We start from the raw sequence: 15,420 nt of genomic DNA, 5'->3' as shown, positions 1-15,420 counted from the left end.
GTACGGGCCAGTCTTGACAGACTCTAGGGTAGTGCGCTCATCTCACTCTAGAGGCCGGGAGCCAGCGCCGTCCGCAGACACTTCCGGGTCACGTGGCCAGTGTGACATCGCTGCTCTGGCGAGCCTGCACCAGCGCAGCACACGGAACGCCGTTTACCTTCCTGCTATAAAGCGGTACCTATTTATCTACTTGCACTTTAAGGGTGCTTTCGAACTGCTAGGAGGGCAGGATCTGGGACCGAAAGACGGGAGCTCACCCCACCGCGGGGATTCGAACCGCTGACCATACGATCGGCAAGTCCTAGGCACTGTGGTTTTACCCACAGCGCCACCCGCGTCCCTGTTAATGGGCCTATCTTGCATCAAATGAGTGACTAGCAAAAGAAGCTTGATGGTCTTTAATTACTTAGAATCTCAGAGGCAGAAAGAGGCAGGTATCTTTGAGGAATGTTGTTTGGGGATCTGATGCAGGAAGAACCATGTAGTGATAGTCAACTACCTTTTAATCAGAGGTGCTCCATTGATATTTACGTAAGAAGAAAACTAGATTAAGTTTATTAATTTCAATAGGACTACCTATGAGCAAAACTTAGTTGGTAAAACTTACTTTTACTTTGGATCTATGTGGAAGCAACCATAATCTCAATGGCAATCATAACAATTTCTATACATCTAAAGATTATCAGAGCTTGTTTGCCTATTTTATAGACTATCCAAAGCAACCCTGAGAGGTGGAATTATGCTTTCTTAAAACATGTTAACCGTTACTCTTAGAACATTGTTTCAAAAGGCAACTGCCATATTCTTTTGTACTGTTGAAACACTCTGTTTACGAAGCATTGCCTAATCCCTTGTATCCCATCACTGAAATCTTCAGAGGAGTCACTATTAACGACTGCCCATGGCTTGGATGAAAACAGCTCAAATCCACCAAGAGCTGTGCATTCAGCATTGTGGTTCCAATCTTATGAAATTCCCTTTCAGCTGAGGTCAGGCAGGCCCCCTCCCCCATTGAACTTCCAATACCTGTTGAAGACCTTTTGTTTGTTTGTTCCAAAAGACATTTTAACTGAAGTCTGGTTTTATAGTTGTGGCACATTTTTATATTTTCTGTACTGTATTCCTTGTACACAGCTTAGAGATGATTAGAGGTAAGCAGTATATAAATCATTTAAATACCGTATTTTTCGCCCCATAGGACGCACCGGCCCATAGTGCGCACCTAGGTTTTTTTGGGGGGGGATAAGGGGGGGGATTATTTTTTCCCCCAGGCACGGGGCTGGGGCAGGGGAAGCCCGAGCTTCCCCCGACCCCAGCCCCCAGAACAGGCTGCTATCCGCAAGCCTAGGGAGCCTGGCGGGAAGTTGCGTCGGTCTTCTCAGGTTTGTGGATATCTGCCCGAAGCCCGGGGCGCGCTACTCAGTGCGCCCCGGGCTTTGGGATGCAGACAGCTCTCCGCAAGCCTTGGGAGACCGGCGGGAATTCCCGTAGGCTCCCAAGGCTTGCGGATAGCTTCCTGAAGCCTGGAGAGCGAGAGGGGTCGGTGCGCACCAACCCCTCTTGCTCTCCAGGCTTCAGCGAAAGCCTGCATTCGCCCCATAGGACGCACACACATTTCCCCTTCATTTTTGGAGGGGAAAAAGTGCGTCCTATAGGGTGAAGAATACGGTAAATAAAAATAAGCCAAATCAATAAAGTTTAGAAAAAAGTAGATTATGTTCAATACTTATAGGAACAAATTAATGCAGACTCTTTCCATTTGCATGAAGACTCTCACTTCTTCCTGAAGGGGGGAGGAAATTGCAGGGAGGGGTCACTTCTACAAAGGACCCCACCCCTCGGGTTGAAGAGCATAACCTATGAGTCCATACCATGGGACTGCAACATGTGAAAACAATGCAAGTTCTGGAAATTAAACTTCTGCTCCATTATTACCATTTCTTCATAGACATACTGCAAGAATAGTCATTTCTCTTACTTACCAATCCTCAAAGCACTCGGCTCTTCGGAGATATGAATCAGGCTTTGTGTTAGAGAAATGCTTGAAAAATCACAGCCTTGTTCATAGCCAGTAACAGTGAAACCCAGCTCAGTCCAAAGTATTGAGTCAGCACTGTGTAGTAGCATAACCTCCTTCTCTGATTTATATGAATTGTATTCCGTTTGTAAATTAACACACCTCCATGTAATCCAGTAATGGAAACCTGGAAAAATATCCAGCATTTACAATGTAAATTCTGTCATGAATCAATGCCTTAAAAAACAAACAAAAAAACTATGTTTGATTTATTCCTGCAGCCAGTGCATTATGAAGAAAAGAACTGGGGTGCCGAACAATATTCTGGTGGCTGCTATTCAGCCTATTTGCCACCAGGCATTATGTGCCAATATGGAAGGTAAAACTAGCTAATAATATACTCTTGTTTCGTTGTTGCTAGCAGAAATTTGTTGAACTATAAAACCTTCTGGATATGAAGCCTGCTACACTTAGGCATACTAATACATTATCCTAGTGAGAAAAATGCCAGAAAACTGAAGCTATTGCCAGCAGGCAAAATAATAATATGCTGTAAAGCACTCTGTAAAAGCATAATAATCTATTTTAAGGTTGTAGATAACATGCTCCTGATTTAGGCATCATTGAGGAGAAACAATTCAATTACAGTCATGGGGCTTAACTACAGATTACTAGCAAATATGTGGCTTATGACCTGTGAAGGAGAAGACAGTTGCGGGGGGCAGGGGGTGCAGTTTGGAGATTCCCACCCCCCGAAATGGCCCACATATTTCCAGTTCCCTTTGTTTGATTCCTCTTAATAGATGTTGGATATATTTAAACCTCTGGAACTGGGGATTACTAGTGCTGAGGCGAAATGGGAAGGCTGCATTTCATACAGCATTTTTGTTTCTTGCAGAACACATCACCCACTCATTCCTTTTTTACTGTGTTAGGTTAGATGGCATGTCACCATTGGCTAGGCAACTGGACCCAATGTTCTCTCCTCCGGCTCCAGTCACAATTAGCAGAATATTTGGGCTAGAATGTGGACAGAGATGCACATTTGAATGTGCAACCAAGTCCGCATCCTGCAACGATTAGTACTGCATAATTAGACGTGATAATTGGAGGCAGGGCAGAGTCTTGCTGCACAATACAAATTGACTATGATGCTGTCAACAGAACAGTCAAGGGTGGCACAGTTGGGAAGCAGAGATGCTTTTCCTTTCCATCTGAAACAATAGCCAATTAGGGTAATGGCATAATCATGAATGGGGGGGGGGGGGAATGAACAGTGAAGTGGAAGGTTCTGTGAGTTTTCCAAGCATTTGCACCTTCCCTGAAACAACTATCACAGTGTTACTGGCCACTCCAATCTCTGCCAAGCAGTGCATGAGATTTCAAAGAGGGTCTTGGCACTCAACCAGGGTCTGTGTTCCTTTGGAGAAATGAGACACAGTGGAGTCTGCAATGTCTTTGAAATATGATTTATTTACACACGTTTATACCAGATCTGTAATAATAGCAAAAGTTGAACATCATGAATATTTGATGCTATACTGCCTGCTACTGTTCAGTAGCCTAAAGCTCTTTGCTCTCAGTACCTACCAAGTGGGACTTATGTGTTGCAATGTTTGTTTTACAGGGTCATTCGTCAGCCAGTAGGTAGGATCTACTTTGCTGGCACAGAGACAGCTACTCAGTGGAGTGGCTACATGGAAGGTGCAGTGCAAGCTGGAGAGAGAGCTGCCAGAGAGGTAAAGAGAGCCAGAACTCACTGGGCATCTTCATTAAAGACCTAAATGATATAGCTGTCCCAATGAGATTTTGGGTCTTCTTGGTATTCAAATCTCAATGTCACTGTACTAAAGAGAATTCTCAGCAAATCAGAAGGACCAAAGAAGAACAATAGAAACTAACATTCTTTTATAACAATCAGCTGCTAATGAATCCCAGCTATTGTTGTTTAATGTATCCTTGAAATGCCTGAATCAAAGTTTTTATGTACAATAGGATTTTTTCAAACAGAATTCAAACAGAATAAGCCAGAATAGACTTGAATGGCGTGGAGCAGCTGCTTTAATTTAAACAATAGCTCTTAGTAGTCAAATGTGCACCATTCAGCTATCGAGTAAACCACTTCAGATGACTCAAATTATAAAGGTATTAGGTGTGTGTCAGTTAACTTCCTTGTGACATCTGAACCTCTTTTGTAAATATGTTGCAGTATTTTTTGTATAGGCTAGATATTGAGGACTTGGATCTATGAATCTTCCTGGCTTGCAGTATTTGTGGGAAGTAAACATGGAACCAATTCGTATCTCACCCCATTGTCCTACTGAATTATGAGTTGCCCTTGTGGTCTGTTTATTTTTTCACATGGTCTGGTTTTGCACCACCAACATACTGGTAATGTTTGAAATGGGGATCATTTGGGATGGTCAGACAATGTGGTGCTTACCACATCAGTGGTGTACCTTCTGGGAAGCCAAGAGAGTTAGCATGGAAGTTAAGTGTATGATCTGTCTCTGATCTTAGACATCACTCTTGCAATGTGGGATTCTAGTATGTGGAAACAGAGTCTGAACACCATGTGCAATGCAAGAATTGGCCCTCAGTTGTCTTTATCTCATTTCTGCCTTCATGACTTGCATGGTGATGAAAAGAATTACTGTTAGTGGGATACCATTTTCTGTCTTCCAGATACTGTGCAATATGGGAAGGATTTCAAAAAATGAAATTTGGGCGACAGAACCAGAATCAAAGGCAAGTATGATTTCTCATGCTCTTTTTGTACGGCTGAACGCAACATTTCATTGTCTGGCTTATATGACTGCATCACTATAATTTATTGCCATATTATTATGGGGATACCTGATAGAAAAATAGCCATGAACTTAAAATGGAAATCTTGGCCTAGTTTCTAGTATGTGCATTCAAGGTGGGCATATTTCATCAACAGAGGCCCAAACAGCCCTGCAGTCTCCCACTAGAAAAATTGCACATAAATAGTTTCTAGTTAGTTAAGTACAGTGGGAAGTTATTCCTGTGCTTTGCAAGTCTCTCGTTCTGCTCCTCAAACTGCCCATCTCTATCCCATAGTACCTATCTCCACCTCCTTCTAGTTCCTGATAGTCTTGTAGTCTCACTCATTTGCTGAGATACCAGATAGGGGTTCTTCCAGCTTTCATCAAGCAATTTCTGGTGCCCTGTTTAACTGCATTGTACAGTTGCTTTCTTTGTTGTTGAAATTGCTGTGCTCTAAAAATGACTGCATATTCTACCTAGGATGTCCCAGCTTTCCCAATCACTACCACGTTTTTGGAGAGGAACTTGCCATCTGTCCCAGGCCTCTTGGGGTTCCTTGGATGTTCTGCTTTCCTCACCTCGCTGGCTGCGGCTGGACTTCTTGCCTATAAAAAGGGACTTATCTTCCGAGAATGCTTCTGAAGAAAATGTTTCAATTTCGCCCTTCATGCTGGGTATTGTATTTTTATCGTGGGAACTGTATTTTTATCTGTTGCTTTTATAAGTGGCCTTGAGTGGGTGAGTTTTACCCATAAAGGTTGCCTATAAATATTTTCAATGAACAAATGTTGTTCTTGGAGAGAAGTATCAACACATCAAAAAGAGTTTTAGTGTCCATTTAAAAATCAAGTAGGAGTGAAGCAAAAGTTCTATTTTCTAGTTCAAGCCCCATGTTGGGCAAAAGGATCCTGCATAGGTGGGGGATGGACTAGATGACTCCCATGGTCCCTTCCAACTCCAGAATTCTATGATTCCTCACTTACTTTTATTGATTAAAGTCAGTGGCCTTTTATCCCTTATGCCTTTTGAGAACAAGCCAGAACAGATACTTTGCACATTTCACAATGCTTTTTGGGGAAATTCTGTTTGTCTTAATTTTTTTTTTTAATCTCACAGTGAACAAATCAATGTTAAAGGCTTACTCTAGTGGCTCATTAAACTAGATGTTTATGCTGTCAAGTGCCTGTTGTACTTAGTCTACTGCCATTTAAAATGACAAAACTGTAATTTTGTAAATTTTGCAACTGTAAATGTAGTTTCAGCTATTATAAGATATGAGGTTCAGAATGGATTTGACTAAAGAGAAATAACTACCATTAAGTGCAAAAGCAAAGTAATAAAATTAGCAAGAGAGATAATTTAGGATTCCCAAGGCTCTATAAATAAAAGTGGGGTTACGATACGAGATGTGTGTAATTATTTTACATGTACTACTTTACAGAAAAAAGTATAGAATCCCTCACTATGTTCTGAACACATAAGATGTTGCTTTGCCATTTTTGAGTAACTTACAAACCCCTTAATTAAAAATAGGAACTAGGGAAGTAGAGTCACATTTGTGTAGAAAGCTAGACAAAATGTTTCCCTTCTGACACAAACAAATAAAAATAAATCAGCTAAATGAAAATGGGTTGTATTCTGCTAAGCGTCCTTATTTCTCATAACTCTGTGGGATAGTATAAGTTGACAGACAGTGAATGGAATTAAACTAAGTTTCACAGAGTAGACCCATTGAAATTGATGGGCATGACTGAGTTAGAGCCATTACTTTCAGTTGGTCTGTTCTGAGTAAAACTTAGTTGACTACCCCCCAGAAACTGACTCATGGTCATCTAGTGAGCATGGTGGCTGGACAGGCATTTGAACCCTGTTCTCCTCAGCCTTACACAGTACTCTATGGGTAATCAGTGGCTACTAGCCACAATGGCTATACTCTGCCTCCACCATGATTCTTCTGAATACCAGTTGTTGAAAATCACAGGAGGGGAGGAAGGAACACATATCTTGTGTTCAGGTCCTGTTTGTGGGTTTTCCACAGGCATCTGATTAGCCTCTGTGAGAATATGTTGCTGGACTAGATGGACCACTGCCCTGATCCAGCAGCTTTTTCTTATGTTGTTAATGTCCAATGATAATGTGACCAATGGCTCCCGGAAAAGACAATTTACTTCAGGTAATGTTATACAGGTATGTAGATAACTGACAATTTGGTGATAAGGGTATCCAAGTCTGTTGGGTGCTCCTCTCATCATTAACTACCTTTGTAAAATGGTAGATACGATTTGTGCCTCTTATCTGTGTAATTTAGTGAAATGTGCCTTTGAACATTCCTTGAATTGCCATTAAAGTATCCATTTAAAACACTCCAGATCATTCAAGCTGTGTCATTTTTATGTCTACTGAAGGGCAATTTGTCTGCTGCAAATTACACCCTCCCTGCAAATGCACATACGCACAGCTTTTAGGAAACATTTCAGAGCTCTGTAAAGGAGGACGTTGCGACAGCTCTAGATGCTAATGACCTTGGTGCAGGGAGAGGGGGAGGGAGGCGTTTGGACAGAAGGATGAAACTCTCACAAGTGCAGCAATGGGTGCACACAGAATTTTGCTATGTTTGTGGCTCTCTGAATTGAAGCAAGCATAATATGTGCACAACTCTGGGGGAGTTGGGTGGTCGGATTCTTTCTTGGGGGTGGGCGTTTGAGGCCAAATGGCAATGTGGCACTCGGGAATGTTGTGGCACTCAGGAATGCCCCGGCTCTCTCTGAACTCAGCAGGAGCCAGGGTGTTCCTCAAAACAATGCTGCTTACCTGGCTTCTCCACCAAGGCCAGGGAAGATGAACATCTATGACACATGCTGGAGAGCCTCCCTCTCAACAGTGGAAGTGGTGGGGTGGGTGGAGGACCGCCTCTTGCACTTCTGTCTGAGGTGGGTGCTTCACCTCGACTCATGGGTGGGCTGGCTTTGGCTCCAAGAATCATTGAAGAGAAGACATGACTTTGTATTCCCAACATTAGTATCCATTTAGAAATCTCTCTCTTTGGTGCAGAAAGAAGTAAATCAGGTTGAAGCATAGCTGTCAACTTTTCCCCTTTCTTGCGAGGAATCCTATTCGGAATAAGAGAATTTCCCTTTAAAAAAGGGAAAAGTTGACAGCTATGGGTTGAAGTTCCTGTTGTGTGTTGTGGATCCAATGCAGAATGGCCTTTTGCATTGTACAGTCCACTTCTTCTGCAAGTAGATCAGCCTTGCTGGTTTGGGGCATTTAGGGGGAACCTTTTATTGGCTTGCGAAGTGGTTGTATTGTTCTGCAGCTGCTATCTTCAATCACTTAACATTGCCTTGTGCTGTGTTCCAAAACTTCACACAGAGAAAAGCACTTCTCATGACTGTGGGAGCTGCAAATGGGATTTCGACTAAAAGACTTTCATTAAAATTGGCAGTGCCCTGCTGCTTGCTGACATGATGCTCCTGCTGGAAGCAACATCTTTCTTTTGCTGCAGAATAAATTTATACATCCAATTTCTTTCTACTTTTTGATGTTTCTGACAACCAGCTCAAACTTAACAGAAGTAAACTTAAATCTTTCTGTAAAGTAGATACAGTGAAGAACATGCTGAGCTTTAGTTGCAAGGACAAAACCATTCTTCTCAGAACACTGGGCTGAATCCAAGTACTGTTGCCATAGAACTGCTGTGTGTGAATAAGTGCCCTGAGTCAGAGAAGATGTGACACTATGGATCTGTTGTTTGAAAAGCCAGCAGTATGAGCTGGAACATCTCAATTTCATATTGTTTATCTCTGCGAATAGGGATATAAATAGCCTAGGATTTCTTTCATTAATTCTGTTGACTGGTTCTGTTTTTGCTGAAACCAGGCTATGAACAGGTGTAAACATTACAATTCCAAGGCCGTTGTGTAGCATATTGGTTACTAGATATATAATTGGTTGCAGACCATTGTGTTGCATAGTAAATGTTGGCTTTAAAAATACTCTACAGTGACATTGCAGGGCTCCTCACACACATCAGGATATCAAAGAACTAGAAAAGTTGCAAAAATATTGGGAACCATCAGTAGTAGACAGCATAGTTGGCGAGGGGAATGATGCTCATCTGACGTCTGGTTCATCACATCCCTGCCTTTTATGGGGAAGGGAGAGGCAGTGGCAAGTTCAGCATGGTGCAAACACACTGCCTGGAACACTGCAATGGTCTGCACCTTGCTGACCTTGCTGCCAGCTCTCCATCCCATTATGTAACAGCGATGCAACCAACCGGAGGTCAAATGAGTGGCATCACCCCACCATGGCATCTGCTACAAGCATCTAAAACAATCAGGCAGATGTAGCATTTTCTCTAAGAGGAAAAGCTATGATATTCAGGGATCTTTCATTTAGAAAAAGGCAACTTCGTGAACTAAACATGCATGAACTGGGGGAATTATAGTTTTGCAGGAATGGACTTGCCTCAGCAACAGGTGAGGGAAGGGTCAAATATTCTCACCCGCCACCACCCACCTCTTCTCCACTTTGCATTTCAAGAGCAAGCTGTCAAGCTTTTACAAAATTCTTTGTTACCCAATAGCAGTGCAGACTTCGTGAACTAAACATGCATGAACTGGGGGAATTATAGTTTTGCAGGAAGGGACTTGCCTCAGCAACAGGTGAGGGAAGGGTCAAATATTCTCACCCGCCACCACCCACCTCTTCTCCACTTTGCATTTCAAGAGCAAGCTGTCAAGCTTTTACAAAATTCTTTGTTACCCAATAGCAGTGCAGACTGGGGTGGGGTGGGAGCTCTCGTCCAAAGGGATTGGAAAGCCACCAAGAAGGCTTGTTTCAGACTCTCATAGAGACCAGTACTAAGACTCAGATGCAGGCTTGGCCTATTTGTTTTGCGTATTTACAGATGGGCTGGTGGCATCTGTTCATAGTTCATGTTCCCAGAATCAGCTTCTTGATAGGCATGGCTGAGTGTTTACTCTGTCAACACTGTGAAAAGGGGTAGGCAAATCAGTCTGTTCCAGTTCATGCCTCTTTCACATTTGTTGATGCATAAATCTGTCTTGTCCCTTTTCTACAGTCAACCATGTTTGAAATCCACGCTTTTAAAACATTTTAAACACATATTTTTTGCACATACACGTTTCTAAACTTATTTTGATAGTCTCTCTCTTTTGAGCAGAGAACTGCACCAGAACATTCTGTAGAAGAGCCAGGGAACAACTTAGCCCCAATCCACACATTAATCTGGGAGGGAAGGGTCAGATTGGTTGCAGGTTTTTCTAGGACACCACTGATTTTTGTGGTGATGATTAAAAATATATATATATCCAGCCCAGCTCTCTGAAGGGGAGGCAAATTGTTCTTTCTTTCCCTCATCAACTGGTGGATAATTTGATGGATGGCGAGAGGATGATACTCATTTCCTTGGCTGATCCATGCAGATCAGCTGAAGAGCTGGGGCTCCGTGCTTCTCTGTGGACATGCCTGTAGACTTGCATGAGTGGTAACATCTACCACTGTCATGTAACCCCTAGCAGGTTGGCCAAGGGTGACAGAAAGAGTTAGCCACCCCTGCCATAAGCAACTATAAGTTAGCCACCCCTGCCATAAGCAACTATGAGAGCCAGTGTGGTGTAGTGGTGTAATGAGAGCCAGTGTGGTGCAGTGGTTAAGAGCGGTAGACTCGTAATCTGGGGAACCGGGTTCGCATCTCCGCTCCTCCACATGCAGCTGCTGGGTGACCTTGGGCTAGTCACACTTCTCTGAAGTCTCTCAGCCCCACTCACCCCACAGAGTGTTTGTTGTGGGGGAGGAAGGGAAAGGAGAATGTTAGCTGCTTTGAGACTCCTTAGGGTAGTGATAAAGCGGGATATCAAATCCAAACTACTACTACTACTACTACTACTCTTCTTCTTCTTCTTCTTCTTCTTCTTCTTCTTCTTCTTCTTCTTCTTCTTCTTCTTCTTCTTCTTCTTCTTCAACTACAAAATATGAGTGATATCCACCTCATACAGTAAACCCATTGATATCCATGGATGTAATGCATTGGGTATCACCTGTTAGGATTTCTATCTATCGAAGCTGCTCCAGCGAGTGGTACTATGATTGTACAAATCATGTGAGTGTCTGAGAGAGCGTGAGAAAGGAAGTCTGTATTATCTCTTCCTTCTGAGTACTATTGGAAGTTAGTTTCACTTCTGTGTGTGTCACAGGTTTCTGTACTGGTGTTCAGAGAGCACAGATGTACTGATGGAGTCTCTGTATAAGGTAAAGGTAAAGGTACCCCTGCCCGTATGGGCCAGTCTTGACAGACTCTAGGGTTGTGCGCCCATCTCACTTAAGAGGCCGAGGGCCAGCGCTGTCCGGAGACACTTCCGGGTCACGTGGCCAGCGTGACAAAGCTGCATCTGGCGAGCCAGCGCAGCACACGGAAACGCCGTTTACCTTCCCGCCAGTAAGCGGTCCCTATTTATGTACTTGCACCCGGGGGTGCTTTCGAACTGCTAGGTTGGCAGGCGCTGGGACCGAGCAACGGGAGCGCACCCCGCCGCGGGGATTCGAACCGCCGACCTTTCGATCGGCAAGCCCTAGGCGCTGAGGCTTTTACCCACAGCGCCACCCGCGTCCCTAGTCTCTGTATATAAGACTATAAATAAAGTAGTTTTAGAACTACGATTGAATCTTTCTTCTGCTATGATATACCAGAAGACTGGCGTGCTCTTTTCAGGAAAGAAGGATCGATTATTACCAGCTACTCTGGACTGAAGGAGATTTACAGCCAGAGAGGGGCACCGAAGAGACACTCCGAAGACTTGGGAAGCTTGCAGCCTTCCCAGGGCATTTTTCCAACATCACACCTTGACCAAATCAATGCACCAATGGAATGCAGGGACTGCCAAAAATTAAAAACAACAAAAGACATTCAGTGTGGCAATGTTTATTCCTTTGAGTTGAACTTTTAAAAAGGTTCACAGCTGCCAGATAAAAATATCTAGAACAGAAAAAGGAACATAATAAGGGACTCAAGACGAGATAGCCACCACAGAGGCACTTAAGAAAACGCCACAATCATGTAAGGCACAAACAAACCATGACTGACTGAATCCATATCTTGATACTGTGATATTACACTTGTACAAAACAGATACGACGACTAGTACTAGTATGTGATCAAAGGAGAAGAAAGCTCAGCTGCAGGTTAGATCAGTATAATTTATTTAATTTAAAACCCCCTTTTTAAAAACCTGCTTTGAAGATTTTCACTTTTATTTCCACTGGAACAGAAACCATTAATAAGGTTTCAGGGAAGAAGGTGCTGGAAGGAATATTATGTTTAATCAATGGGTACATTTACTTAGGGAGAACTGTTAACTTTTAATTGCACTGTGCAAACTTGCCCAGGTCTCCTGCAGATTAGCTCTTCCAGTTTTCAAGCACACACTTTCCTAGTGTGTTGTAATTTTTCCTTTTCTGCGAAGCAAATATTTTATTCCTCCACACTTCAAAATAGGCTTAAACTTTAGAAGCCTGCCTATGGACACAGTTCTTATAGCACAATAATATTCTAGACCAGTGTTTCCCAAACGTTTTTGGGCAACGGCACACCTGTTTACCGGAAAAAAATCTCGCGGCACACCACCATTAAAGCCCCGCCCCGTGACGTCAGCGCGCAGCGTCACGCCGGGAGGGACGCACAAAAGTGAAAGTTTTTTCCCTCCCCCTTGCCGGGGTGGGAGGAGGCAGCAGAGCGAGGGACTGAGGGACGGCGGCAGCTGAGGCGGCCACCCCTCGACGCCGTCCCAAAAGCCGCCAAAAAGCCCTAAAAAAAGAGGAGCAGCACAAAAAACACACCACACACGGGGGGCGTGTTCTAATTTGCTTCTAACTCCGGGTTAGAGCGCAGCACGTGGAGGATGGGTGGGGAAAGAGAGAGGAGGCGCACTGATAGAACGCCAGGCACGGGGGCCGCCAGGGAGAGCCAGCGCGCGCCCCACCCCGGACGCTCGCGGCCACCGCCATCCCTCCCTCCCAGGGAAGGCGGGATTAGAGCAAGCGCCCGGGCAGCAAGAAGCGCGCGCGCGCCGGCCCTGCCCTGGATCCCTCAGAACCGCCAGTCTCTGGGAAAGTGGGCGTGGCTTCAGAACTCTCAGGCAGCAGCACCCGCCGCCCGGCAAGGCTTCCCATTGGGAGGCGCGAATGCTTTAGTGGGCGGGGATTGGTGCAAATATAGGCAGGGCGGGCTGAGAGGAGGAGCCGCCGCCGAGGAGCAGCGACACCAGCAGCGTTTCCTCTCCCCCCTCCCCTCCTGTGTCAACAAGCGGGGCGCCTGCGCCGGGGGTTTGCGCGTCAGGCAGGCAGCCAGGCAGGCAGACGGCGAGAGCCCCGCGCTGGGCAGCCGCTGCTCGCCGCCGCCGCCCCGCGTCTCGCCGCCCGACTCGCCCGCCTCCCTCCCACGGCACACCAGCCGATGTCTCACGGCACAGTAGTGTGCCGCGGAACACCGGTTGGGAAACACTGTTCTAGACTAATGTTATGCTAGTTTCAGTTCCATAAACTGAACCTCTTGGGGGAATGGGACTTTCCAGAAGATGAAATCAGCTAGAGGAAGTAGAGTCCATCCCTTTAGGATAAAGTAGAGCCCTTCTCTTTCTGAGAGTGTTAATGAGCATGGAGGACCTTTCTGAAAAGTGAGCCACTATTTAAAAAATCACTGCAGATTTGGACAGGCCAACATCCAAGACGGTGAATGTATTAATTCTCATGTGCATGTGTTTTTGTGGCCAGAATGCATGCATATAAAGATTTTTAAGTGTTAATTTTTGAGTTTGAAAAACTGAAATTTTACTCATGGACAGCTTTTTAGTGTCCCAGCCTTTAGGAGATGCATGCTAAATGTTCTTCAGATATCACAGTACTGCAACTTTTTCTGCACTTCTCCATATCTGCTGCCAGGATATTCCTACCAGAGAAAACTTAGTTAAAATCATTGAAAAAATATAAGTGTCATGCAGACACCATTGCTCATACAGGCCCTGCAGAGCAGATCCCCATGCAGATCAGCTGGGGCCAGTACAACTTCAACCCAGTGTGGACATGCAGGGATCATATCCCAAAGACAGATAAGAGTAGACGTACTTGAAGCTGGCTGCTTATAGGTATGTTAAGTTAATCTCTATGCGAGCAGGTCAGCAGTTTTAAAATGTTGGCATTGGTCTTCTCTCCAGCACTTAATAATCTGCTTGATTTCCACTGATAATTAGAATTCAGGTGTTATCTTGGAACAGGACATTTTGCAGCAAAGATGACAATGTTTCTAAAGCCTTTAACAGGGTATTGCCAGAATATTCATCTGACTGGGTGCAGAGAGGGGCCCTTTAATGAACTATGCACCAATTCTCGCTGCCAAGTGCAACAGCTGATTTTTCTGACCCCTTTGACATTTAAAACAGCAATACAATAGTTACAGCTCTGCAGTATATGAACAGATACAATGGCTTTCAAATGCATTGATATAAGGGGCAATTAGTGCACACAGCAGCACCTTTTTCTCTTCATTGTCTCCTGGGCTCTCCACGTTCCTTCCCCTCCAATTTTTGCAACCTTATCTTTAACCTGTAGGGCAGCACCATAGTCATTTACAGAAAAGATACAGTGAAATGTTGCCGTGCTCCTCTTATTCAACAGCCTTCATCAACATCAATGGTGCACAGAGTCCTTAGTTCACTATGTCCCAAGTGTCACTTTCCCACAATTTGACATATTGATCTGAGTACAGTGGTACCTCGGGTTAAGAACTTAATTCATTCTGGAGGTCCGTTCTTAACCTGAAACCGTTCTTAACTTTAGCTAATGGTGCCTCCCGCTGCCACCGCATGATTTCTTTTTCTCATCCTGAGGTAAAGTTCTTAACCTGAGGGTTAGTGGAGTCTGTAACCCAAAGTGTTTGTAACTCGAGGTGTTTGTAACCTGCGGTACCACTGTACTGCAGTTGACAGTGGGGTATGGCTCTATGCACTCTATGCCAAAATAGTTGAATTCATTATCCACAACACACACACACACACCCTCTCAATAAACAAATGAAGTGATGAATGGATTGTCTCCCTCAAAAAATGGTAGCATTGTAGCCTGCCCATTCCAGAATTGGGCATGTACACACACACACACACACACACACACACACACACACACTCTTTGGCGATGTGTCTCAACAAGGCCCATCAAAACTATGGCACTAGGGTTAACTTACAATAAGCACCCTGGTCAAATAAAACACTGACCCAGACATCCATTAAAAAATATTGTAGCCATAGCAGCATACACACTGTCTTTACTGAATCAGTGAAGTGCAGTTTTAAAATTGTGTCAGATTTCCAATCACATATCGCAGAGAGTCAAGTGGCACTGCACAGAACAAGCACTTACTTAAAAATGTCATCAAACTCCATGCTGTGTTATGTGCCTTTCAGTCCTATAATGCCTTTCGGAGGAAGTAATTAAATTCCTAGTGTGAAGGGAAATCTCTGTCATGCCCTTCTTGTAAGCTCCACAGAGGCACCTAGCTAACCAATGGTGGCTGCAGTCCGATATCCACTTAAAAAGGT

The 15,420-nt window shown here is 44.2% G+C and overlaps 1 protein-coding gene across 1 annotated transcript in view; it reads left to right on the top strand.

Moving 5' to 3' along the window:
- The window catches only part of LOC114596153 (amine oxidase [flavin-containing] A-like), a 29,603-nt gene extending 22,433 nt beyond the window's left edge, over window positions 1–7,170 (top strand). Inside the window, exons 12-15 of the mRNA XM_077927377.1 lie at window positions 2,299–2,396; window positions 3,645–3,756; window positions 4,703–4,765; window positions 5,288–7,170. Of these exons, the coding sequence (XP_077783503.1) occupies window positions 2,299–2,396; window positions 3,645–3,756; window positions 4,703–4,765; window positions 5,288–5,449 (435 nt within the window). The 3' untranslated portion in view covers window positions 5,450–7,170. The remainder of the gene's footprint in view (window positions 1–2,298; window positions 2,397–3,644; window positions 3,757–4,702; window positions 4,766–5,287) is intronic.
- Window positions 7,171–15,420: the final 8,250 nt, after the last annotated feature.

This window comes from Podarcis muralis, chromosome 4 (assembly GCF_964188315.1).
Source record: "Podarcis muralis chromosome 4, rPodMur119.hap1.1, whole genome shotgun sequence".
Classification (NCBI taxonomy): domain Eukaryota; kingdom Metazoa; phylum Chordata; class Lepidosauria; order Squamata; family Lacertidae; genus Podarcis; species Podarcis muralis.
This window is presented reverse-complemented; position numbering and strand designations above follow the sequence as displayed.